Below are 27,632 nucleotides of genomic sequence, written 5' to 3'. Positions count from 1 at the left end.
CAGTTTTGATTTTTCTTATTTATCCCACCGGAAAAATTTGCCTCTGGCCTGCGTGTCTAAAAGTGCACCCTGCTGATTTTCTAGCCTGACTCTCCTCACATTTTAAGTAGCTGTTTAGTGCTAGCATTGATAAAGAGAGAAAATGTGAGGAGTTGAGAGTGTTTATCGATGAAAATAATATTTTTTGTCTACATTTTCTGTTTCTTTTTAAAATTGCATGAGCTACGGAGGTCAACCAAATCCTAAGATAATTTTACATACTCTTGAAAGTCTATGATGGCAATAAAAATCAGCATAACTGGTCTGATGTCCATGCCGTACTGTTAAAAACAACCGTTTTTACGAATGTCGAGGTTTTGCCACTGTTATACAAATCAATTAAGAGGTAGCTGTCATTCAAATGCATGAACATTGGTCGATGTGTTTTAGAGCAGGGCCTCATTAAAAACTGACGATTCCTCTAAATGGCCCCTTCTCCGAAAAAAGGCAAAAAAATCCTAAACAAATAAATGCTCATAGCAATGAGTGTCCGTACTGCCAACTTGTCACACTCAACAGTTACTCAATGACTTGACCAAAAACAAAAATAACTGAATGATCACTCAATTGTGTTAGGTATCGTACTATTGCAATTTATTTGTCAAACTCTTTCTTTCAATAGTTTTCAAGGCTCCTCGGCGTTTTACTTCCATGCTATCGTGGCAATTCCCTCAACTTAAAACGTAAATGCAAATATTGTGGAGATAATGAAGAAACCGTGGTCATTACCACAGTTTCTCATGAACAGTTATACTTACACAGTCAAGTGCACAAAACACAGTCTTATAAACAGTTTACAAGTAAGCTCATCAGTTTCCAACCTTAAGAAGTGAAATTTGTGTTACAATTTTTGGTTGTAAAATCTTATTAAGAATTCTCGTTGATCGATACCTAATCAATAATATTAGTAGGTAACTACTTCGAAACAGACATTCTCCAAACATGAGAGGAAGTGTGGTTAAAACCAAAACCTTACGTCGAAAAATCAAACATAGCAAAATCAACATTGGATACTGACTTCTCAAAAGTGGGTGAAAGGCATAAGTGAAACTTCGCTCAGTTAGTGTCCCTTCGGTGTTTCCGTTATCTGGAACTTTAAAAAAAAAAAAAAAAAAAAAAAAAAAAAAAAACAGCCATCTTTGTTTAAAAAACGAAGTCAATATTTAGACTCACCTTTGCAAATTCATTACGAACCAGTCAATATTCCATTTTCTCCCAAAAATGAAATTTGCCGCAAGGATTCTCTACTAAATCGATTAATTTCTATAGGACGTAACCACCACCAACAAGATTTCGCGAAAAGTAGCAAAATATTTTGCTTTGGCCGTAAGCGGTCAGTAAAACCGAATTTCAAAGGATTTTTTGAAGGCTTAAAATCTGATCTTCTTAAACGTCGTTCTGTTCCAAGATGCATCTCTGCGTTATTCGTAATAATAATTCATTGCAATCGCATATTTTTGAAGTTTTGGCATTTCCGTCATTTGGAAAATAATCCGTTCAGTTGTGAAAAGGACCTTCACTTGTTAATGTACTAAGAGAGACAAACGGAATGAGGGGTCACCATAACGAGGTGGCAATGACACTCAAACTTAACAAAATCAGCCACTCTGCATAATGTGCCTCGGAGGTGATAACGGAGCGGTTAATTTTCTCACAGGAAGTATAAAGCTATTTATCAGTTGAGAACAGCGTGAAGGCCCTTCTTTAAGCCCAATACTTGCCGCAGTAGCTCTCTGCCGTGGGGTGAATAATGCTCGTTTTCCTCAAGTCGATTTCCCGTCAGAAAATCCACGGAGTATTCAGAGTCACCCGTGTGTCGCGGCAGGTGTGAGGTCAATTTCCCATCCGAATGAAATCGTAGTACGTGACAGCACTAACGCGAAAGCAAAGTGATTTTGAAGGATCACGAGTCAATGACAAGTTTGAGGAAATTCCTGTTACGTTTTTCGGGGCGAGGGTGATAAAGTAAGCAGAATATAAAGGCGAGTTCTGGGCAGAAGTGCGAGACCATTCACCCGTACAAAATGGTCACGGTTAGAGAAATTTTACTAGGTGCTGTACTTGGTGTTGTACTTGGTGTTTGTGTTATCGGCGTGCAAAGTGGTTTTAGTAGTCAATTCGGCCCAACGGCCCAACGTCCCAACACTCAGTTCAGCTCAACGCAGCAACACCCGAGTCCCTTTGAGCCCAGCCCCCAAAAACCCCCGAAAAACCCCAAACCGGAGGACAATGTGAGCTGTAAATGTCCCAAAGTGTGAGTATTTTGTCTTTCAATACTGTTCCACAATAGAGAATTTCGACGGTGTAAGTCGGCAATCACATAACTCGGTTTGCGACGTCGCAGACTTCTGTCATACTTTATTTTTTAAACGGCAAACTACTCACGCCTTGGTAGTTGCCGTGAGTCTCAACGGCAATTCTTTAAAATTGCCGTGATTTTTCTTCTCTGTCCGAAGAAAATTCTGCAAAATCTTCAAGGAATGATGTCAATTTGTTCTCCTAAAAGAAATAACATGGAGGCGGAGATTTTTAGACACCGCAAACGAGTTATGTGATTGCCGACTTATACCGTCGATTTGCAGGTGTCTGAAATTTGATGAATTTCGTGTTTAAGTGGAAACTACTGAGTAAACTGAACGCGAGAATACCCTTGGTTCATGAATCGAACAATTGCTGGAGAAGATATGACAAAATGATCTAATATGCTAAAATACACGTGTTTTAAATGGGAAATGCCGCCAGATGACGTCACTAGGCGGTGCATTTTCTCACTTTTAAATGTATTTTTATACTTTTTCCCATATCTGAAAAAAAGTATAAAAAATACTATGAAATCATATTTTTAAGCAGTTTCAGATGAAGCAATAAAAATATTGCATGCAAATTATCCATTACCAAAGTTGCCGTTTATTATTGCAGAAGTGGATCGCGTTGAGCAGGAACGAACCAAGCCACATCAGCTATTAATTCTCGAATGTAATTGGGCAGTTACGTTTTTTACATGAAAACGGTCGTGTGGATTTTTGTGCAAATTTCAGTGAATTTTCTGCATGGTACGAAGCAAATTCCTTAAAAATTCCAAAAAATTAGCATAAACTTTCTCTTGTAAAAAATTGTATTACCCAGATTAATTTGGCAATAGCTGATGTGGCTTGTTCCCTTTCTGCTAAACGCGGTCCAAGTTTGAATTAGATGGTAAAATTATTGCGGCTACATCAGAGTGTCATGTATTTTGCGTGTCTACTGACTGAAGGGGCTACTCTAATTGTGATAAAATTGAATTAAATTGCAATTTTTCTTCACATTTCAAATTGCCTACCTTCCCGACACACAGGATTAGTTTTATTGATGGTTAAACGTTCGCCATTGCATCGCGGTGTAGTGTTGGTTGCCTATCTACTAATTTCACGGGCTCTTTTTTAGAAATTTATTCAATGAAATTGAAAAAAGTCGTAAATTTTTTTTGTATTGCAAGTTGCCTATCTCTTTGATACATGTAGACCGGGTGCGACAAAAACGCACCGAGCGACAACAAGTTTGAACCGAAAAAAAGGACGGTCGAATAGTTTTACATTTTTACATCTTCGAAAGACTCAATGTTAAGGAAAAAGTTCAACGACTATTTTAAGTTCAAAATATAGTTTCTCGTCCTTGAATTTTCGACAGGAGACAATTTACGGCTAATTGAATCCAAAACCACTCCAAACTCACTTTTTCCCGATATGTGACTTGCGGTAGAACTGAGGTATTGGAATACCTGTCATAATACATATACAAAGGAGACAACAGCCCCTGGCTGCTACGCGGCACAACTCGTGGAAGCTCACTTCGCAGGGCCCCCTGAGCTTATCCAAATAGCGCTGACTTATGTGAGGACTACGTCTATCGATAGCAACAAAAATCACAAAAATCGGCCCGGTAAATCCTTAGAACGAAAAATGAGAAAGAATGACTTTTCACACTCTTTAAATGGGAGAATTCGCAACTTTATCATGTAATATTCAAAACCTGAGTCAGGATTCCAAAATCTGAATAGAGCGGGCTCATCTAGAGACAATCACCTATTAATAGCCGTAAAAATCATGAAAATCGGCTTAGCAGTAGAATGAACTGTGACAAGAAATGATGACTTGGGGGGTCAAGAGCCTACAGTAATTGTATATCGTTTCGATTTTCTTCCGCAAAAATTACAGAATGACTAATATGTATCATTTTCAATAATTTTGATGATGATTTATCAATAGCAAATCACGTTTCTATTAGCACCTCGTTATTTCTCCGCATTCTCCATCTCTATTCCGATCTTGCTTCCTTTTAGGCAACTTCATTCCTTTCTCATACAGTCTTTTAAGAGACAAATCGATGGCTAAAGTGCGAAACTACGTATTCTTGTTGCGGTATTTCAAAATTTTCCCTCCTGTCTTATTTTTCGAAGAGAAACAAGTCAACGATATAGCTTGAAAGTTTTACAGAATATTCTGCTATCGGAAAGAAATAATCACGGAAGTTTCTCAGAAATTTCGGTGTCTAGTTTTCCACAGAAACAATAAAGTATAACAGGAAGTCTGCAAGTTCACAAACGGAGATTCGTGATTTCAAACTTCGGCCATCGAACAGGTAGATGGCACATCACATACTTCGCCACTCACTGCCAACTGAAATTCATCAATTTCTTATTTAAAATTCCTTTACTAGTCACTCGTCATAAAATAAATGCCTCCGAAATGATGAATGAGCACTTTTTATGATGAATATCAAACCATGTAGACGAATGCATTATGCATTTAAGATAAGCTAGTCCTAAAATTGACTCTCTGACGCATTACGTGTATGTTTTAAGGAATTTCGCGGGTATTTTTCAGGGTCGGAAAGTAAGTAGAAGTCATTATTTTCCCCCTTTCTTTTCTACGGCAGGTCTTCCACACCCCTCGCAAATCGAAGTACTAGAGATCCACCTGCTAAGAAAACTCGATCCATACCTAGCAGACTTTCTTCGATTAAAGCAGATCTCTTGCAGCGTGTTTACGGAGATATGCAACCGGGGAGTGCTCCTGACGGATATCATTATCCGGCTTGTCATAGGTATGCGCTTAGGTATCCTACTTTTGGAAATAAGAGTAAAATGCAACTTAAACATCCTTCCTTGGCAAAAAAAAGAAGAATAGGAAGAAAATTGGACTAACCCGCTTGCAATTATTCACTCTGCAAGACACCGGAGCGTTTTCTGATGAAATTTCGAAAATCGACTTGCCAACCGAACAAAAACAAAAATTCAACAAAATTCGCTCTACAGATACATAAGTTTGCCTCCGTGGATTAAACACGAACTCTTCCCGTAAGAGGTCATACAATTCATAAAAAATCGAAACACGGCTGGCCAAAGGATTTAAAATTAACCATTCCGAAGAATGGATTTTTGGCGGCGATCTGCCGGCATTTCGAGACGGGACCGTGTCCGTAATGAGAGAATTTGCCAGGTGATGAAGGTTGAGAAAGATATCGTGCACGACGTCATGTCCAGGCAGTTATGCTGGTATGGACATGTGCAAAGAATGTCGGAGGAGAGGTTGCCCAAACAAGTTTTGGATTGGGTACCACCTGGGAAGAGGCGGCGGGGACGTCCCGTAAAGGGTTGGCGGCAGGGCGTTGACGAAGAGATGCTGCGGTGTCAGTTGCCCGATAACCTCTGGGAAGACAGGCATATGTGGCGTTTGGGGGTCGTAGAACGCCAGAGTGCGTTGTAAAGCGACTTTAATAATAATTCCGAAGAATACCGGGGTAATAAGAATTAACTAATCTGTGGAAATAGTAAAACTTACCGTTTTTGAAAAATTGCTTTGAAGAACGTAGTGGCAATCAGCATTTATTTCAACGCGCAGTAGATCGAATTGCATATCGTTGAAATGAAGGCACTTCATTGGAGTTTAGAGGTCGGTAATCCTAAAGGTATATATAAAAGGTATTTTCAAAGGGCGTATTCATAGAGATCGGGTCGTTGTCTTTTATTTTATAAATTTATATTGTTAAATCTGCAAGGGTAAAATTGTACTCGACATTAGTTTTTCCCCTCTAGCCGGAGTCTTTGCGTAATGCAGAGACATGCTGTCATCTTGGCTGATCTGCATGATCTAATTATAACATGTTTTTCATTGATTTATTCACTGTATCAAATTTATTTTTTAATCTAAACTATTCTCAACTCTCTTATCTTAGTAGTTCTCTAATCTTAAAGTATTTTTTAAAAAAAGTTTTTTCTTTCGTTTTTTGTTTTTTTTGCACTTATGGGCGTGTGTCCCGGGGTGATATATAGACATTATTGTGGCATTTTCGTGTAGATTTTTGAGATTCAGAATTTGTTTGTATCTTTGAAAAATGTAACAATTTTTGAAATTCCCCCGAGACATTCTAAAATCTTCAAAAAATCAAAAAATTAATTGATAATTTAACCAAAGTTATTCATTTCAATATGCTCTTCAGTCTGAGGGATGGTTAGTTTTCCATCTTTCACTTCACAGAGTAGTCGATTCACCACTCATTACACGCTTTGACCAACTAGTCTGACCACTTATTGGACGTGTTTCTGCCAAACGAAACTATGCACATTATGACGTGAGCCCTGCTATGCATATAATCTTATGGGTCTCAGACCCGCCCAACACGGAAATATTTTAAAAATATTGCTGAAATATTGTCAAAAACATTTTAACAATATTTTAACAATATCGAAATAATATTGCTGCAATAGTTTGTTGTCCGCCCCCCTGACAATATTGCAGCAATATTGTCAAGGTAATATTGATAATATATTTTAAAAATATTTACTTGCGATGAGGTTATCATATTCCATATCCGTGTGCGCGCACTCTAGGAGACGTCTTTGGTACTAATTTTCTTTCTAATGTACACATGCGTCCAGGTTGTGGATCGTAGAGTTGTTACTGACCTTAAAATCCGCGCCGTCCTAGTCGGGATTAGAACCCACGCCTCGGGTGGAGTTGATATCCGAAGTCCAGTACTTTACCACCAGACCAGCCAGGCTTGATGTAGATGGGCCCGTAAATTCAATCTCTTAACTATCGCAGGCCTCTGAGTCCGTAATATGTTTGTTTATTGACGGATTCTTATAATATTTTACCAGAATTTATTATTTATTATTTATTTATTATTTTTTATTTCATCCTGTAATTTGTGTTTCAAATTCTTTATTAATTGTACTCAACATATTCCTATTCATGTATTACAAATTTTCGTTTTTTTTAACTCTCTCTCATTTTTTTCTTTACCAAATTACTGTTTTTTATAATTGCGTCTTTTTCCAGTTTTAATTATTTGAGCTTTTTCCTAGTTTGAATTTATGTCGATGTATTTATGTTATGTTATTTATTTTTTTCCCTTCTTTTTGTCTTTTCTTCCCCCCCCCCCTTTCTTTTTTCTAGCGATTGATTTTAGTAAGTTCCGCAAAATAATTGGTAAACAGAGCAAAACCATACGCTAATTTGGCAAACATTTTGAAAATCTAGCAAAAATTTTAGCCATAATAGCATAAACTAGTAATGTTAATTTCGCAAAAGTATAGTTTGCCATTTTCGCACAATAAAATTACCACTTTTGCAAATTGTTTTGTCGTTCTCGCCACGAGGGTGGGCATTTTAGCAAAAAAAGCAAATTGCAGAAATCGCAAACCATTTTTTGCCATTTTAGCAATTAATTTTTAAATATTACAAAAATATTTATAAAATATTTTTAACATAATATTAAACAAATATTTTTAAACTAATATTTCTAAAATAATTTTAAAATATTTTGTAAATATATTTTACAAACTGTTTTAAAAGTAATTACATAAATATATTTTGTAAATATATTTAAAACATTTTTATAAATATATTGTTACAATATTGTCATGAAATATTTTAGCAATATTGTCAACATATTTCTGCAGTGTATTTAAGGAAATATTTACATGACAATATTGTTTCAATATTGACAATATTGCTGCAATATTGCTGCAATATGCTGCAAATTTCTGTTGGGCGGCGACCAGCCCTAATGAACATAGTTCCGTTTGGCAGAAATACGTCCAATTAATCATAAAATACTCCAACATTCTTCTACAACCTTTACAACCGTATGCTCGATTTTTACTGGACATTTTTCCGGAAAAATTGATGAAGAAACCTTTCACTAAACACTCTGGCTACAGACTGATCATCAAAGCTGGCCATTTCATAACTTTCGTTTTCCCGATAAAGTAATGTAAAGTTTGGAAAAAATGATGCTCCGTTCCCACCAGCTTCAGATGTTGAGACTTAGTTGAATTGACATGCGTAAAAATAGTCTGCACTGGTAAAAATTTCGAGCGCATGTGTGTTGGTGGTGCATGTGTTTATTTCGATAATTTTTCCGAGGGAACATAATCTGTGTTCCCGTTAGCCACGGAAGTGAACGGAACACACCGTTCCATTCAAGTAATGCAATAGTATGTTTTTTTTCAGAATGCATTCGGGGTGAGCGGGGGGCATCTTATCCCCAGGGCTTATTGGAAATTCGAATGTAACTTTGCTTTCCGCTTACGCACCCTCCGATGGTTGGAAAACCATAAGCTTATGTTCCTTCGAACAAATAAAGTGTCACCCGAGAATTTCAGTCTGGTTTTTATTTTTTTTATCATCAGGGCCGGATTAAGGGGGCCGGTTATGGGGCCGCGGCCCATGGCGGCAAATTTGGCAATTCTTTTTTTTTGAATGTGGTATAAAAATACAATTGCAAACGGGAAAAGGCGACAAAATCTTGCATTTCCTGTGAGTATCGTAATTTCTAATTTTGTCGTTTTGCGGTGATACAGAAGACAGCACCTGTAATTATAGTCGAGTTATGAGAGAAACCAAACACGCAATAATTTGGCCAGAACGCTCATTTATGAACATTCTTGGCCGTTTTGGTCTGACAATGGAATCTGAATTTTGTCAGTGACATTTTTGTGTCAGAAGGTTGGCTGCCCATTCATTAGTCTAGTTGAGAGAGAAACCAAACACGCAATTTGGCCTGGAGCGGCCGGCGGCGGCGCAGAGAGCAATGATGACGAGGACAAGATGAAAAGGAGAGGCCCTCGGCGCGGCGGTCAGCATGTAACACATATTAGCGCCTACAAGACTGCATGAATACTTCACGCATAGCGTCAAACACAGTGCGGTCAGCAGCGGTCGCCGTGTAACGCATAGCGCCTTCAAGACTGCATAAATACTTCACGCATTGCGTCAAACACAGTGCGTTCAGCAGCGGTCGGCGTGAAATGCATAGCGCCTACAAGAGTGTAGGAATACTTCACGCATTGCCCCATACAAAGTGCGATCAGCACGGCGCGACGGTGGAAGTTAAAATTATTGAACCACATTTATGATTGTTCTTTCATAATGTTTTCGTTCATTTCTTATTAATGGAAGGCATTGTCCACACAAAGACAGGTTTACGGAACTTAACTTTCGCGCCAAGTTCCGTGAATTTTTGCTAGTAGTGTTGACAGGGCTTCCGCAAAAAATGTATCCAACACGAGTAAATGTGTCTTATGCATCTCTCTCCCTCTGGCACGTTCACTTGACGGTTTTTATTGATGTTTCAAAACGAATAAGATGAGGGCGGCAAAATACAGGCGGCCCATGGGCGGCAACTAGGTAAATGCGGCCCTGTTCATCATCACCCATTGAAATAAACGTAATTTTTTTAATAAAAATAGTCACTTAACCAACAGTAAAAATGTTTAGGACTTCGTAGGATTGCCATCAGATGTGTTGTAAAAGTTTCTCCATGCACGCTCCAGTCTACAGCGGGGTTTAGATAAAGGTTCGACATTTTATATATCGATGAACTTTCTCAAAAAGTCATCATTAAATCATATTATCTATATGACAAGATAACGTCAAGGACATATTGCCGGAAAAAATGATTTAACAGGACCAAACACCTACGAGAAAAGAATTTATAAGAATTTATTCTGATGATGTCATATGAAACTTCAGATGTCTCTTCGCTATTGCCACTTTCTTCTTTATCTTCCTTCTGTTATTTTCCTTTAATTTCTTATTTATTCTGCCGATGACACAGCACCACTTGCGGATGAAGGCAACTTTTCCATACCTCTGCTTCTACCTTTGTATATTTCCTTCTGTCTCTCTCTCTCCACCCTCAACTATCTCTCAGAGCTTTTAAATCGTATATTTTTAAATGCTTATTTTCATTTCCATTTGATCTTCATTTTCAGCGTTGACGATGGATTCTACCCTAGAAATTTCACCCCTCAACCAAACAAGGACCAAGATATTGCTGATAAGTGCATTAAAATCGACAACTGTGACAAAGAGAGGCACTCAAGGTATAGAACGTATGATGGGAAGTGTAATAACCTTAATTTTCCCATGTGGGGAATGAAGGATTCCGCTCTCTTGCGGCTACTCGCACCTGAATATGCGGACGGTGAGCAGTTGAGCACTCTCTCTTGCAGCTGAGAATTCTATAAAAAACCCCAAGGGTTGGATTCCAATTTTTTCTTATGTCCTACTTATTTTATAGAAATTTGTTAAATTGATTGATCGATCGTATTAAAAAAATCTTACAAATACTACATCTGTAGCACACAGATATTTCCCATCGTAATTGGACATCTTTGAACTGTCATAAAGACAGATATGACAACGCGTCATCGAAATATCGTGGCAAGTTGTGAAATGATGTGAATCGATGATAAGGCAACCATATAGATGTATAGTTATGAATGGGCCTGCTGCACTGGACTGCTCTTCCCTCCGATATCTCCAATCACAGATCTACTCCCCTACAATCAACAGAAATACAAACCCTCTTACATGCGATGAACCCAATATTACCACCAAAATTCTAAAACTCTTCACCATCTCTTAATTTAAAAATCTAAATTTTCGTTTATACTCCCATTTTCAAAATTATTTGTAAAGACGTTAATAGCCTGAGACACTGAATGTCTTACAATTATAATAACTAACTAACTAACTATAATTTTTTTTCATCTCCTAGAAGAACAGGAATACTTGCACATTTTAATCGAAAATTAAAGTAATTTGTTTCGCTTTACTCACATTTAAAGACTGAACTCTTGTTTTTTAATCTTAACAGGGAAATCAAAACACAGGAGAGCGCAGGACGGCGGTGAACTGCCAAATGCAAGACTTTGCCGCGCGCAAATCTTGAAAGATAAAATAATCTTGAACAAAAAAATTTCCTACCTCTTCGTAGTTTTTGCCCAGTGGATCTCTCACGACACGTGTATTACGACTGAAGCATCCGGAAGTAAGCTTGAATTATTAGTATTTCATATTTTTAGCATTATTTGGAACTCAGAACATAGGTATTCTTTGTGTGAGATCCGTGTTTTTTGTAGAACCTAAACCCAAAGGCGAAGGTTTTTATTAGAGCCTTAATGGCAATCGTTACTCTTCAATTCAAATGGATGTTCATTACACTTTTCCCAGCGAAGAAGGTACTAATACATATAGCTCGTTAATCCTATAAAAAGCATGTCAAAATAATTGAGCTGGATAAACTCGACAAACCACAATGTAATTTTAGTCTGGTCCTACCGTGTCAAAAAAATAAGAAACAAAAATGAAAAATCAGCCGGCAGGTTAACTTAAAAAAGAAAATCAGGTATAAAAAAAGAGACTACACATTTTAGAGATTCTGCACTGATATCTATCTTACAGGGAAAAGTGCCTTTTGGAAGCCAAAGCTCAGATTCACCTAATCGTCAGCTTCCGGCCAAAGTATCACAAGCGCCATGCGACGTTTAAACATTCCCGCCACCATTTAATTTTTTTACGGAGGAATTTTTGGTTGGATCTGTTTGAAAATTTCACTGAATTTTCTTTGTGCTGCTGATAAAATTCAATGCAATTTTCAAACAGATTCAACCAAAAATTTCTTTGTAAAAAATAAAATGGCGGCGGAAATTTTTAAACGTCGCATGGCGCTTGCGATACTTTGGCCGGAAGATGACGTAATGATGATCGACAACTGATAACTTCGGTTTAGCACTCCTAACTTAATTTGCAAACACTCGTTCAGTAAAGTACTGACCCCGATATCCACCAGTCATCATTTGGCGAATTTTGAGCCCGACAAGTTTCTCAAACAGCGTTAGATTTGAACTTAACTGTTACCACACCCGATTACACTAGTGAGATTGTTAGCGGGGATTCTAAAATTTGTTGTCTCTGATAAAAAACGATGCTTATTTTGCTGGTGTACGTCGGATGAGATGAAATAAAACTTACATAACTTGAGAACCGGAAAATCAGAAGGAGGACAGGAAAACTGCTGTCTGAACTTGAATTGAATACTTGTTCAAGCTCCGAAACAAAAACCGATAAAACGAACGAGACAATAAATGGAAACAGAAGCACGCGAAAACGGATCAATGAATGGCCAACTGCAATCCCCGCTCACGAGGTCAGTCGGTCGAACGTCATTGCTCAAGTAGCAAAATAGAATTTTTTCCAAAAAAAAAAATATTAAGAAAACTTCTAGACAATACCAAGAAAATGAGAGTTATCTAGAAAACAGAGAGAAAAAACATTGCGAGTCAAAAGTCCAACCAAAGAAAATAGATCTATTTCATAGGTCTACTTTCTGTCAACTTTGCATTTGGAAAAAAGATAGAAAATTTATTGAAAGTAGAATTATTTTTTAGCCAATTTCTGAATGTTTTCTTTTAAGGAAATGCAAGGAAAAAATGTATTTTCTTATGTCTATTTTCTAGATCTACTTTATATCTATTTTCTTTCAAGAAAATTGTACTATTTAGAAAGTAGACATTTTCTTGATGAGCGCCACCTAGAAAGTAGATGACAATGCTACTTGGGTGGTTATTTGAGCGGATTTTAGCGGAGGAGCACCAAATTTAAACGACCTTCAGGGAACCAACTCCTTTTTTATGGTAAAAAACTGTCACTTTAATACTTCTATGGTGTTTCATCACAGGTTTTTGACGTGGCTGAACTGGTGTGCGAGATATAGCATCGCTTATGTCAAAAATCTGGACATATTCCCACTTTCAAGCCAAGAAAAGGAAGATAACCTCTGCGCTTGGGCCTACAGAATCAACCTCAATCAAAAAAATTGCAAAATTCGGAGAAATGAAAGCAGGATTGTTCTCGGAGAAAAAAAATTTGCATTCGGTACAGTTGGATTACATTTTGCAGTAAGGAACCGCTATCTCTGGCTCTCACATAAAAGCGCCTCTTTGCATAGAGAAACCAATGGCATGTAAGTTGCTTCTAAAATAAACCAGGAATAGTGGTTCCGCATTGCAAAACCCCTCAGGCCTCCATGGCGAATAAACAAGGTATTTCTTTCAGAAACAACCCTGCTTTCATTTCTCCAAATGTTGCAATTTTTTGGTTAATATTGATTCTCTAGGCTGATGCGTAGGGGCCATAGTCCTTTTTTGGCTGAAAATTGGAAATCTGTCCAGATTTTTGATAAATCAATGTGACACTGCGCAAGTTCGGTCTTACTAAAAACCCGGGATGAATCACCATTAAAGTATTATAGTCGAATTTTGCGACCTTTCACTAGGAGGAGGTTCGCCTTAGATTCTTTGGTCGTTTAAGCCCCCCACCCACCCTAAAGTCTGCTCATATGATTAATGACGTTTCGACCGACTGATATGCAGTGGCGTGGCGTGAATGATCGAATATCGATATTTCCCCATTTGAATCCGTGATAAAGAATCGATTATGGAAGTGTTCGCTGCGAACATCCTGTTAATCGATCCTTTTCCATAGGTTTACATGACAGATCAATTGATATCGAAATCGCAAACCACGCCACGCCACCGCTGACCTAGTGAGCAAGGATCAGGGTTGTCCATTTTTGGATCCGTTTTCGCGTGCTCTAGAGGCCCAGGACGAATGACCTTAAGGTGATTTGTCAAGCTCAAGTGACGTGACCGAACTGGCATGCGATATATCGCATCGATTAGGTCAAAAAAGGCAGATTTTGAATTTTTAGCAAAAAGAAGGAGGATATCCTCGACACATGAGCCTAAAGGATCATTCTAAACCCCAAAATTGGCAAAATTTAGAAAAATGAAAAACAGATTAGTTTTAGGAAAAAACCTCGCATTCGATACAGAAATCAATAGCTGCGCGCAATTTTCACAAATTAGACGCAAGTAAATTTAAGTTTTTCTTTCAAAATGATGACTCAAGTGACGTTTATTTATTTTGCAACGACATGAATCATCCTGAGTCGCTGTTTTATTTATTTATATTTTTTAAATGACTTAAGAGGAGTCCAGTCTTAATTTTGAATTGAAAGTTTTTTTTTCAATGCTATAAATGATCAGGCAATTGATTCAATGACCTCTGCCACAACATTATTTTTTTCCGTAGGTACGAGTGTAGACTCTTTATCTCTCATCTTTGAACTGCACCTCACAAATGTGTGAAAACTGTTGTTGAATAGTTGTCGAACTTTTCAGATTTGGCAAATTGCTGTGATGGAAACGATTGGCCGAAAGAAATGCCCGCGAACTGTACCTCAACTAAAGTGCTACCTGATGATGAAGAGTATGGGCCGCAGGGCGTCAAATGCTTACCTAGGATACGATCCCAGACGATGCAGGATTTAGGCTGTGACTTGCCTTTTTTGCAGCAGGTTTGTATTTCGTGTAGTACTATTCTCACAGTATAGCTATAAAGAGTACCTGTGTGCTTGAGATAGTAGAATAGTGAGACACCCATACACATTCATATACTGTTAAGAAATTGTACACGGAGAGAAATTAAATGTCGATTTAGCATTTATACTGTTAAAAAGATGTCCGACAAGTTTCAAATGCTGATTTTACAATACAAAAATGCTAACATAACATCACATTCATATACTGTTAAGAAATTGTACACGGAGAGAAATTAAATGTCGATTTAGCATTTATACTGTTAAAAAGATGTCCGACAAGTTTCAAATGCTGATTTTACAATACAAAAATGCTAACATAACATCACATTCATATACTGTTAAGAAATTGTACACGGAGAGAAATTAAATGTCGATTTAGCATTTATACTGTTAAAAAGATGTCCGACAAGTTTCAAATGCTGATTTTACAATACAAAAATGCTAACATAACATTTTAATTTGTACGTTTTGCAGTGGGCGTAGTTACGTTAGCATTTGTTAAAATGTAAAATCAGCATTTGAAACTTGTCGGACATCTTTTTAACAGTATAAATGCTAAATTAACATTTAATTTCTTTCCGTGTACGGTAAAGTTGGTTAGTTAATTTATTTAAAGACATTCAGCATCTAAGGCTATTAACGTCTTTACAAAGAATTTGGAAGATGGGCATATACACAAAAAATTAGATTTTCAAATTTAGGGAGACAAAGAGTTTCAGAAGTTTGGTAGTGACACTGGGTTCATCGCATGTTAGTGGGTGATGAAGGTAAGATTTACATAATTTATATAATTCCTCTTCACCAAAGATTAAAAATACAACAGAGATGCAATAAAAATATAAAAGAAATTGGGAAATCGTGAGGATCTTATGAAATCCATATTAAACTAAGGAACAATATTCTGCCATGCTAAAGAAGAACGCCGTATGGACCTTCAGGCGTTGCCAAATATCCTTTGATAAAACACAAATTTCGTGGTAAACATATGAATATTTTTCTTCCAATTTTTCATATAATTTTGTCCACAATTTCACCTGAAGATCTGAAAATTTAAAAAACAGATGTTCATAACTTTCCTCAAAAATAATATCATACATTTATCGAATGTATCATCACATCGGAGGAACATCATTTATTGAAGGAATATTTATCGAAGGAACATTTTATCGAAGGAAATTTGGCAACTCTCGAATGTTCATACGGCGTTCTTCCTTAGCACGGCGGTATTACCTACCTGCAAACTAACAATTTTGTAGGACGAGGAGATAATTTTGCCATTTTTGTAATATTAAGGTTAGATTTGCAAGTTTTTCATACATCATAGCGTCATTGCAGCGCTCCTCTACAGAATTGGAAAACTAAAACGACCATCAGCTTGCGTGTTTTATACTATAAAATATGGCAAATTCGCTAACTCATTTTTCACAAAATTGCTAAAATTTGCCAAAATTGCTTAAATTCATATAATGCTCCCATATCCCGGAACTAGTACCGGCTTCTGGAACTTTTGAGATTTTTCTGACTTTTTCCCGGAACTTTTGAAATTCCTGAAATGTTCCGGATCTTTTGCATTTTTTAGAACTTTTTTGGAACCTCTGAAAAAATCTAAAAAAAATCCCAGAGCTTTTGACGGTCATAGAGTGGGAAACATTTGAACAAAAAAGTTATTCGAAACTTTTGAAGGACATGGAATGAGAGCACCGCAAAATTGTCGGTTGGGTGGTACTGTTCCTTAGCCCTCGATATTTTTTTAGTATCAACAATTATTATTTAGTTAGTTAAATAATTTAATTATGCCGGGAAGCAGTGAGGGCTCATTCAATGTTATTAATATAATCTTGCAGCTAACATCACTATCACACTTCATGGATCACTCCGTGATGTACGGCTCGACAAAGAATGACTCCATGTTCCTCAGAGAAATGAAGGGTGGACGGCTGAGGGAGACGATAATAGACAATCAAAAGTTTCCACCCAATCTTAAAAATCCACACTCAGTGTGTGATCTTCATAAGGACGACCCGCATTATTGTTGCATTACTGGTACGTAAGCTCTTCTTGCTCAGAGGCGGATCTAGCAATTTGGCAACACCGAATTTCCTTCATTCAGACCTATGCTAAATGATCGGTTCATGTCGGAGCACCTGGCCCCTCCGAGAATCGATACATTTCCATAGGTTTAAATTGAGGAAATCCGATGTTGCCAGATTGCTTTATCCGCCAATGCTCTTGCTTTGATTTTTTTCTCATCTTTTATTCTTTGTTGCGACGCAGCGACTATGTCGAAGGCTGGACCTTTAAAATTGGCATGCTTTTTGCAGCAGAGTGATGAGCAGGAAAACAAGTCTTCTAAAAAATTGACTTCGAATGGGGAAAACATGTTGAAATCCGTCCATTCACTCTTAAAAAGGCTTAAGTGCCAACTCTTTTTTTTTTCTTTTTGATATGGACTATTTCAAAATTAAATAGAACTTGATTTTAAATTTTCTTTCCCTTGGACATTGAAAATCTGCGAGCAAAATATATCAATGAAATGTTAATGAAAATGAAGCTATCCCATCGGTGGAAATGGAAAGTTGCAATATGGACAAAAACGGTTACTTTTATTTCTTTGAGTTGCCAATGCTATGGGTTAAAATGAAGTTGTTAACTCAAAATAACATAAGCCTGAAGTATTTATTTAATATGTCGAAGCTTTCCGGCGTTAGTCATCGTCAGGACTTAACAAAGAACAACAATTCAAGACAATGCATGATTTACGTTGAGTAATATTAGTTCATACAAACGTATCTTGACAATGTTTGTGAAGCTTTATGTTGGAGGGTACTTTTGTATGAACTAATATTACTCAAATTAAGTCATGTATATTGTCTTAAATTGATATTCTTTGTTATGTCCTGACGATGACCAGGGTCGAAAGACTTCGACACGTTAAATAAATACTTCATTTTTATGTTAATTTGAGTTAACAACTTCATTTTAACCATAGGTATCACTAGTTACCCAACAAAACAAAAAGTTACATAAAGTGTAACTATCATAATGCTGTACATCAACACTTTCAAAAAAGAAAAAAGGGAAAAAGAAGTAATTATAACTGACTGTAGTTAACGGTAACCAACGAGGGACCCTGCATAATAGTTAGTCCATCATTTTCCCACTTGATCTAGAGGATCGTTCAATTTTCTCTTCGTTTCCTTTGTATATCACCTGGTCGATCTATTTCTATAAATATGGCCTTTTGGCCTCTGAGGTTTAAAACGGGTCGTTTGTATATCTGGCGCTTGATTCTCTCTGAGAATGGCCGATTAATAAACCCTGTTGTATTCTTGTTTTTAAATGAAAGGTTCATATTACAGGTGATTTCAGAACAAACGAAAATCCACCGTTCACGGCTTTAGCAACGATGTGGTGGAGATTTCACAATGACTGCGCCGACATTTTATCTAAAATCAACCCTCACTGGGATGATGATACGACGTACGAAGAGTGTAGACGTATAACAATCGCTTCCTATCACTTCATCACTCGGAAGGAATTCTTACATCTCCTAGTGGGTTAGTATTTTCTTGAAAGGTTATTCCAAAAATGATGTAATTCCTCACAGACAATTTTCCACCCCTCCCTTTCTTAGATAGTAATACCTATTTCGCTATATGACTATGAATAGTCTCTAGCCCAGTGGCGTGGCGTGAATAATCGATTATCGATATCTCGCCATTTGAAACTATGGTAAAGAATCGATTACTAAGGTGTTCGCTGCGAACACCCTGATAATCGATCTTTTTTCATAGGTTTAAATGCCATAACAATCGATATATCGCAATTCACGCCACGCCACTGCTCTAGCCGTCAGTGATACGCAATCGGAGATGGATCCAACAATTTGATAACACCGGATTTCCTCCATTTAAACCTATGTTTAAAAATCGATTATGGTCGGAGCACCTGGCCCCTCCAAGAATCGATAAATTTCCGTAGGTTTAAACGGAGAAAAACAATGTTGCCAGTTTGCTGGATCTGCAATCATGTACGTATCGCGACGGCAATCAGATAATCCGCATATCTCGCTTTCTGGCACTGCAAAATGGACCACTCGACAAGGTACGAATTTCGGCATTCTGATACATGTTTCTTAACCTTTCGTCGCCACATTATTTTTAGTCCTATTTTCCTTTTTTTGTTCTTACCGAAAAAAAAAACCACGGGCCCTGATTCTAAATAGTAGCTATCAGGATAGTTATTTTGGTTTTTAATGGGGAAAATTAGCAGGGAGTCATAAATAATGACGCATCGTTTAAGTGTCTCAGCAATTTTAGAGTTCGTCCCGCCCGCAAAGATCGGCAGGGCGGTGAAGACATCTTCGCAGTTTGACGCGCCTTCAATACGGTGGAGCTGCAACATGCTCACACCCGTGATCAAATAGTTGTATGTCCCGCCTGCCGTAAACGAACTTAAGTATCGATGGTTCCACGCCAATAGGAGCTTATTTACCTCGAGTGCAACGATGCAAACCACAGTTAATGCTTTGACTTCAATCAATATATTTAAAAGATACGCACGGATTTTCTTTAAAAATGTACAATAATTTTACGAACGATTTTAAGTGAAATCACGGGAAAATGGTTCGCGACATACTATTTAACCTAGTTTCCTTTTTTGTTTTTACCGAAAAAAAAACCACGGTCCCTGATTCTAAATCGTAGCTATCAGGATAGTTATTTTAGTTTTTAATGGGGAAAATTAGCAGGGAGTCATAAATAATGACGCATCGTTTAAGTGTCTCAGCAATTTTAGAGTTCGTCCCGCCCGCAAAGATCGGCAGGGCGGTGAAGACATCTTCGCAGTTTGACACGCCTTCAATACGGCGGAGCTGCAACATGGTCACACCCATGATCAAATAGTTGTATGTCACGCCTGCCTTAAACGAACTCAAGTTTTGATGGTTCCAGGCGAATAGGAGCTTATTTACCTCGATTGCAACGTTGCAAACTGCAGTTATTGCTTTAATTTCCATCACAATATTTTAAAAGATACGCACGGATTTTCTTTAACAATCTGAAATAATTTTAAGAACGATTTTAATTGAAATCACGGGAAATTTGGTCGCGACATACTATTTAGTCCTAGTTTCTTTTTCATTTGTTTTTACCGAAAAAAAACCATGGTGCCTGATTCTAAATCGTAGCTATCAGGTTAGTTATTTTAGTTTTTTAGAGTGAAAATTAGAAGCGAGTCATAAATAATGACGCATCGTTTAAGTGTCGCAGCAATTTTAGCGTTCGTCCCGCCAGCGAGGATCGGCAGAACTTACGTGGGACCTTATAGTTAGTCCATCATTTTCCTCCTTAGTCTATAGCAGTCATCCGTTTCAACCAATGGGATCGCTTCATTTTCCCCATGTCTCGTTATCTATCTCTTTGTCTACCAATTTCCATAATCAGTCTGCAGGTAGAGCTATCAATTACCTTACGGCTCAGGTATGAAAGCCGCTGATTCTAAGTTTCTGGTAATAAAGACAAACTGAAGCGGGCTGATTATTAAAATTGATAGACAAAGCTATAAACAAAGAAGACAACGGGAAAATGAGGCGTTTATAATGTATGAGTGAAAGCGGATGGTTACAATGGACAAATGAAGTGAGTAATAGACTAATCAACGGCGATTCACGAGGGATCTTACAGTCAGTCCATCATTTTCTCCCATGGTCTACAACAATCACCCAAATCAACCAATGGGATCGCTCTTTTTTCCCTATTTCTTCTTTGTCTATAGCTTTGTCTATCGATTTCAATAATCAGCCCGCTGATCTGCGAAGTTACTCGTCTATATTACCAATGCAACTTGTCCAGGTAGCTTTGCCACTCGCATAGATTCACGCATGTCCACTTATGCGTGTGGTAGAATTAGTGTCATTATGTACATCTCTGGAGACTTAAACGCCGGGAGTAAGAAAGTAAGCGACGATTTCAAAATTGCGATGAGTACTTCAGACTAAAATTGATAACTTTAAGCCCAAAAATGTGTGGCGATTTTTGGAAATTGTCAAGAATATACAGCTCATAGTGACGTTTCATGGAAATATTTCATAGAGAATGAAATATTTGTACTTTTTGACAGTCATTCAAAAGTTCAATTGCTTTCCGAGATTCTTGATGACGATTCCTTTGTAAGACAGATACCTACCAATTTTTGATAATTTTGAAGGTGCCAAGATAGCACTACACGCCACTTCTGCCATCTTGGAGTTTTGAAATAAAAACTTTGACGGAAAATTCGACCTCTACGTGAAACACATCCACTGCCACCAAGTCTCACAAAAATGAATCAAACTGGAACCGAGATAGCATTAAGCCGCATCCAGTACAATGGATTTTTAAATTATGAAAATTGGAGTTGGAACTCAAGGTTTCCGTCAAAAGATGCCACCTGGTACCGAGTTTTAAGAAGCGTCCTTAAGTGTATTGACGGCGACAATCGCGTGATCCTCTGCCATCAACTCGCGGCGATACGCTTGAAGGCGCTCTGAGCAACTATTCCACCTCGGAAGTATTGCACAGTATCAGACGAAATTGAAGGCGCACTAAGGTAGGCAACTTCACTTGACTGGTAGCGTTTATCGTATGATATGCGACTCCTGATCGATCAATTTTTTTGAAACTCAGTACCATGTGGTATTTTCTGACGGATAACCTAAATTTCAACTCAAATTTTCATAATTCAAAAATTCAAGATAGTGAATGTGGTCTAAGATGCTATCTCGGCACCTGTTTGATTCCTTTTTTTGAGACTTGGTGGTAATCGATATTTTTCACGTAGAGGTTGAATTTTCGTTCAAAATTTTAAAATTCAAAAGTCGGAGATGGCGGATGTGGCCGAGAATGCTATCTTGGTGCCTTCGAAATTATCCGACTTTGCAATAGCGGGATCTATCCTTCTTAAGTTCAGTTTCAAATCGATGTACTCTCAGCTAACTTAAACCTCGATATTGGCTCGCTCTCCTCAACCGTTATGAGAGGAATCTGTTTTTTTTTTTTTTTTTTTTTTTTTTTTTTTTTTTTTTTTATAATTATTCATGTATTTGCTTTTTATTCCATTTCCAACAGAAGTCGCATATCGCACGATCTATAGAACTCTACGAATGCCAGTGAATTTACATACGTTAGTGCGCCTTCAATTCCGCCTGATACTGTGCAATACTTCCGAGGTGGTATAGTTGCTCAGAGCGCCTTCAAGAGTATCCCTCGACTTGATGGCGGAAGATCGCGATTGCCGCTGATATTACACTCTAAAGCGTGCACAGTTACACATTTTCTCACTACCGACGGCGAGATAAAAAACATCTTTACCTCGATTTGCGACGTTGCAACTTTTTCACTGCCTATATTTTGAATGAGTAAAAGAACATGAACACTTTAAAATCTGCCGTGATTTTTCCGAGATGTGACAAAATACATTACTTGAATGTGCTGCTAGCGAGCTGGTAATAACAGTGATTGTCACTTACTACGTAAAGGTATTACCTCTTCGGGCCCATCTACGTCCAGAGTTAAAACATTTCGGGTCTGCTTTTGTTCGTTCGAGGATTTGTTCCTACGACTTCTTATTCTCCTGTTTAATTTAAGCATAAACTTTAGACATTAGACTGAAATGAAACATTCAAACTCAACAGTCATTGTTTTTATCAGCTCGCTAGCAGTACATTCAAAGAAAGCTTTTTGTCATACCTCGGAATAATTACGGCAGATTTTAAGTGTTCGTATTCTTCTACCCGTTCAAAATAGGCAGAGAAAAAGTTGCAAATTGTGGTATGGACGTATTTCATCCCTCCGTCGATGATGAGAAAATGTGTAAATCCACACGTTCTGGGGTGTAATGTCGGCGGCAGTCGTGGTCTTCTGCCATCAAGTCGAGGCGATACGCTTGAAGGCGCTCTGAGCAACTATTCCACCTCGGAAGTATTGCACGGTATCAGACGAATATGAAGGCGCACTAACGTAGGCAAATTGACTAGTAGCGTATTTACCTCGATTGCAACGTTGCAAACTGCAGTTAATGCTTTAATTTCCATCATTATATTTTTTAAGATACGCACGGAATTTCTTTAAAAATTTAAAATAATTTTAGTAATTAATAGTAATTAATTCTAGTAATTAATTCTAGTAAATAATTTTAGTATTTAATTTTAATAATTTTTTCTCAAGGCCAATCTCTGGTGCGGTCAGAGAAATCACCCCACTTAAGTTCTTGTATCAATCTCACCAAAAACATTTCTTTTGTTGATTGTGAGAAACCAACCTCAAAAAAAAAAAAAAAAAAAAAAAAATTAAATTTAAGAACGATTTTAATCGAAATCACGGGAAAGGTCGCGACATTATATTTAGTCCTAGTTTCCTTTTTTGTTTTTACCGAAAAAAAACGACGGTCCCTGATTCTAAATCGTAGCTATCAGGATAGTCATTTTGGTTTTTAATGGGGTAAATTAGCAGAGAGTCATAAATACGAGGGGCGTTCAATAAGTAAGTATCCCTCCTCTCTAAAATCAATAAGAATGGACCAATTTTATAAAAACTTGGGCTCAAAATTTTCCTAAAAATTAAGTTCAACAAAACAATCTGCAACAAAATCGGACTATGTGCGGCCGAACGCGAGCCGTTGGACCGCGCCGAGGTGCTCGACGCTCCCGCCGGATCCGTGGGAATTTGAAGCCCCAACAGGATAAGAGCTTCTTTGCCAAAGCCTCATTCGTTCATCACTGACGAAAAATCAAAGAAGATAATGTAGAATAAGGGGCTTACCTCACTTCTCCACATAACCACCTCGATCCAGGCAGGTCTGATACTGAGAGAACAGCTTTTGGATTTTAAAAATTTACAATAATTTTAATTGAAATCACGGGAAATTTGGTCGCGACATACTATTTAGTCCTAGTTTCCTTTTTTGTTTTTACCGAAAAAAAACCACGGTCCCTGATTCTAAATCGTAGCTATCAGGATAGTACTTAGTTACTTTATTTATTTATAGTGAAAAGTGGACGGGAGTCATAAATAATGACGCATCGTTTAAGTGTCGCAGCAATTTTAGCGTTCGTCCCGCCAGCGAGGATCGGCAGAACTTACGTGGGACCTTATAGTTAGTCCATCATTTTCCTCCTTAGTCTATAGCAGTCATCCGTTTCAACCAATGGGATCGCTTCATTTTCCCCATGTCTCGTTATCTATCTCTTTGTCTACCAATTTCCATAATCAGTCTGCAGGTAGAGCTATCAATTACCTTACGGCTCAGGTATGAAAGCCGCTGATTCTAAGTTTCTGGTAATAAAGACAAACTGAAGCGGGCTGATTATTAAAATTGATAGACAAAGCTATAAACAAAGAAGACAACGGGAAAATGAGGCGTTTATAATGTATGAGTGAAAGCGGATGGTTACAATGGACAAATGAAGTGAGTAATAGACTAATCAACGGCGATTCACGAGGGATCTTACAGTCAGTCCATCATTTTCTCCCATGGTCTACAACAATCACCCAAATCAACCAATGGGATCGCTCTTTTTTCCCTATTTCTTCTTTGTCTATAGCTTTGTCTATCGATTTCAATAATCAGCCCGCTGATCTGCGAAGTTACTCGTCTATATTACCAATGCAACTTGTCCAGGTAGCTTTGCCACTCGCATAGATTCACGCATGTCCATCTATGCGTGTGGTAGAATTAGTGTCATTATGTACATCTCTGGAGACTTAAACGCCGGGAGTAAGAAAGTAAGCGACGATTTCAAAATTGCGATGAGTACTTCAGACTAAAATTGATAACTTTAAGCCCAAAAATGTGTGGCGATTTTTGGAAATTGTCAAGAATATACAGCTCATAGTGACGTTTCATGGAAATATTTCATAGAGAATGAAATATTTGTACTTTTTGACAGTCATTCAAAAGTTCAATTGCTTTCCGAGATTTTTGATGACGATTCCTTTGTAAGACAGATACCTACCAATGTTTGATAATTTTGAAGGTGCCAAGATAGCACTACACGCCACTTCTGCCATCTTGGAGTTTTGAAATAAAAACTTTGACTGAAAATTCGACCTCTACGTGAAACACATCCACTGCCACCAAGTCTCACAAAAATGAATCAAACTGGAACCGAGATAGCATTAAGCCGCATCCAGTACAATGGATTTTTAAATTATGAAAATTGGAGTTGGAACTCAAGGTTTCCGTCAAAAGATGCCACCTGGTACCGAGTTTTAAGAAGCGTCCTTAAGTGTATTGACGGCGACAATCGCGTGATCCTCTGCCATCAACTCGCGGCGATACGCTTGAAGGCGCTCTGAGCAACTATTCCACCTCGGAAGTATTGCACAGTATCAGACGAAATTGAAGGCGCACTAAGGTAGGCAACTTCACTTGACTGGTAGCGTTTATCGTATGATATGCGACTCCTGATCGATCAATTTTTTTGAAACTCAGTACCATGTGGTATTTTCTGACGGATAACCTAAATTTCAACTCAAATTTTCATAATTCAAAAATTCAAGATAGTGAATGTGGTCTAAGATGCTATCTCGGCACCTGTTTGATTCCTTTTTTTGAGACTTGGTGGTAATCGATATTTTTCACGTAGAGGTTGAATTTTCGTTCAAAATTTTAAAATTCAAAAGTCGGAGATGGCGGATGTGGCCGAGAATGCTATCTTGGTGCCTTCGAAATTATCCGACTTTGCAATAGCGGGATCTATCCTTCTTAAGTTCAGTTTCAAATCGATGTACTCTCAGCTAACTTAAACCTCGATATTGGCTCGCTCTCCTCAACCGTTATGAGAGGAATCTGTTTTTTTTTTTTTTTTTTTTTTTTTTTTTTTTTTTTTTTTATAATTATTCATGTATTTGCTTTTTATTCCATTTCCAACAGAAGTCGCATATCGCACGATCTATAGAACTCTACGAATGCCAGTGAATTTACATACGTTAGTGCGCCTTCAATTCCGCCTGATACTGTGCAATACTTCCGAGGTGGTATAGTTGCTCAGAGCGCCTTCAAGAGTATCCCTCGACTTGATGGCGGAAGATCGCGATTGCCGCTGATATTACACTCTAAAGCGTGCACAGTTACACATTTTCTCACTACCGACGGCGAGATAAAAAACATCTTTACCTCGATTTGCGACGTTGCAACTTTTTCACTGCCTATATTTTGAATGAGTAAAAGAACATGAACACTTTAAAATCTGCCGTGATTTTTCCGAGATGTGACAAAATACATTACTTGAATGTGCTGCTAGCGAGCTGGTAATAACAGTGATTGTCACTTACTACGTAAAGGTATTACCTCTTCGGGCCCATCTACGTCCAGAGTTAAAACATTTCGGGTCTGCTTTTGTTCGTTCGAGGATTTGTTCCTACGACTTCTTATTCTCCTGTTTAATTTAAGCATAAACTTTAGACATTAGACTGAAATGAAACATTCAAACTCAACAGTCATTGTTTTTATCAGCTCGCTAGCAGTACATTCAAAGAAAGCTTTTTGTCATACCTCGGAATAATTACGGCAGATTTTAAGTGTTCGTCTTCTTCTACCCGTTCAAAATAGGCAGAGAAAAAGTTGCAAATTGTGGTATGGACGTATTTCATCCCTCCGTCGATGATGAGAAAATGTGTAAATCCACACGTTCCGGGGTGTAATGTCGGCGGCAGTCGTGGTCTTCTGCCATCAAGTCGAGGCGATACGCTTGAAGGCGCTCTGAGCAACTATTCCACCTCGGAAGTATTGCACGGTATCAGACGAATATGAAGGCGCACTAACGTAGGCAAATTGACTAGTAGCGTATTTACCTCGATTGCAACGTTGCAAACTGCAGTTAATGCTTTAATTTCCATCATTATATTTTTTAAGATACGCACGGAATTTCTTTAAAAATTTAAAATAATTTTAGTAATTAATAGTAATTAATTCTAGTAATTAATTCTAGTAAATAATTTTAGTATTTAATTTTAATAATTTTTTCTCTAGGCCAATCTCTGGTGCGGTCAGAGAAATCACCCCACTTAAGTTCTTGTATCAATCTCACCAAAAACATTTCTTTTGTTGATTGTGAGAAACCAACCTCAAAAAAAAAAAAAAAAAAAAAAAAAAAAAAAAATTAAGAACGATTTTAATCGAAATCACGGGAAAGGTCGCGACATTATATTTAGTCCTAGTTTCCTTTTTTGTTTTTACCGAAAAAAAACGACGGTCCCTGATTCTAAATCGTAGCTATCAGGATAGTCATTTTGGTTTTTAATGGGGAAAATTAGCAGAGAGTCATAAATACGAGGGGCGTTCAATAAGTAAGTATCCCTCCTCTCTAAAATCAATAAGAATGGACCAATTTTATAAAAACTTGGGCTCAAAATTTTCCTAAAAATTAAGTTCAACAAAACAATCTGCAACAAAATCGGACTATGTGCGGCCGAACGCGAGCCGTTGGACCGCGCCGAGGTGCTCGACGCTCCCGCCGGATCCGTGGGAATTTGAAGCCCCAACAGGATAAGAGCTTCTTTGCCAAAGCCTCATTCGTTCATCACTGACGAAAAATCAAAGAAGATAATGTAGAATAAGGGGCTTACCTCACTTCTCCACATAACCACCTCGATCCAGGCAGGTCTGATACTGAGAGAACAGCTTTTGGATTTTAAAAATTTACAATAATTTTAATTGAAATCACGGGAAATTTGGTCGCGACATACTATTTAGTCCTAGTTTCCTTTTTTGTTTTTACCGAAAAAAAACCACGGTCCCTGATTCTAAATCGTAGCTATCAGGATAGTACTTAGTTACTTTATTTATTTATAGTGAAAAGTGGACGGGAGTCATAAATAATGACGCATCGTTTAAGTGTCGCA

General features: G+C 37.7%; 1 protein-coding gene across 1 annotated transcript in view; it reads left to right on the top strand.

Moving 5' to 3' along the window:
- Positions 1 to 1,564: 1,564 nt before the first annotated feature.
- Positions 1,565 to 27,632, top strand: part of LOC109038755 (salivary peroxidase/catechol oxidase) — a 36,335-nt gene continuing 10,267 nt past the window's right edge. The window contains exons 1-6 of the mRNA XM_019053938.2: positions 1,565 to 2,293; positions 10,298 to 10,509; positions 11,185 to 11,358; positions 14,552 to 14,727; positions 16,596 to 16,794; positions 18,111 to 18,308. Of these exons, the coding sequence (XP_018909483.2) occupies positions 2,064 to 2,293; positions 10,298 to 10,509; positions 11,185 to 11,358; positions 14,552 to 14,727; positions 16,596 to 16,794; positions 18,111 to 18,308 (1,189 nt within the window). The 5' untranslated portion in view covers positions 1,565 to 2,063. The remainder of the gene's footprint in view (positions 2,294 to 10,297; positions 10,510 to 11,184; positions 11,359 to 14,551; positions 14,728 to 16,595; positions 16,795 to 18,110; positions 18,309 to 27,632) is intronic.

This window comes from Bemisia tabaci, chromosome 8 (genome assembly GCF_918797505.1).
Source record: "Bemisia tabaci chromosome 8, PGI_BMITA_v3".
In the NCBI taxonomy this organism is placed as follows: Eukaryota; Metazoa; Arthropoda; class Insecta; order Hemiptera; family Aleyrodidae; genus Bemisia; species Bemisia tabaci.
The sequence above is the reverse complement of the archived record's forward strand: the minus strand, read 5'-3'. Positions and strand labels throughout refer to the sequence as shown.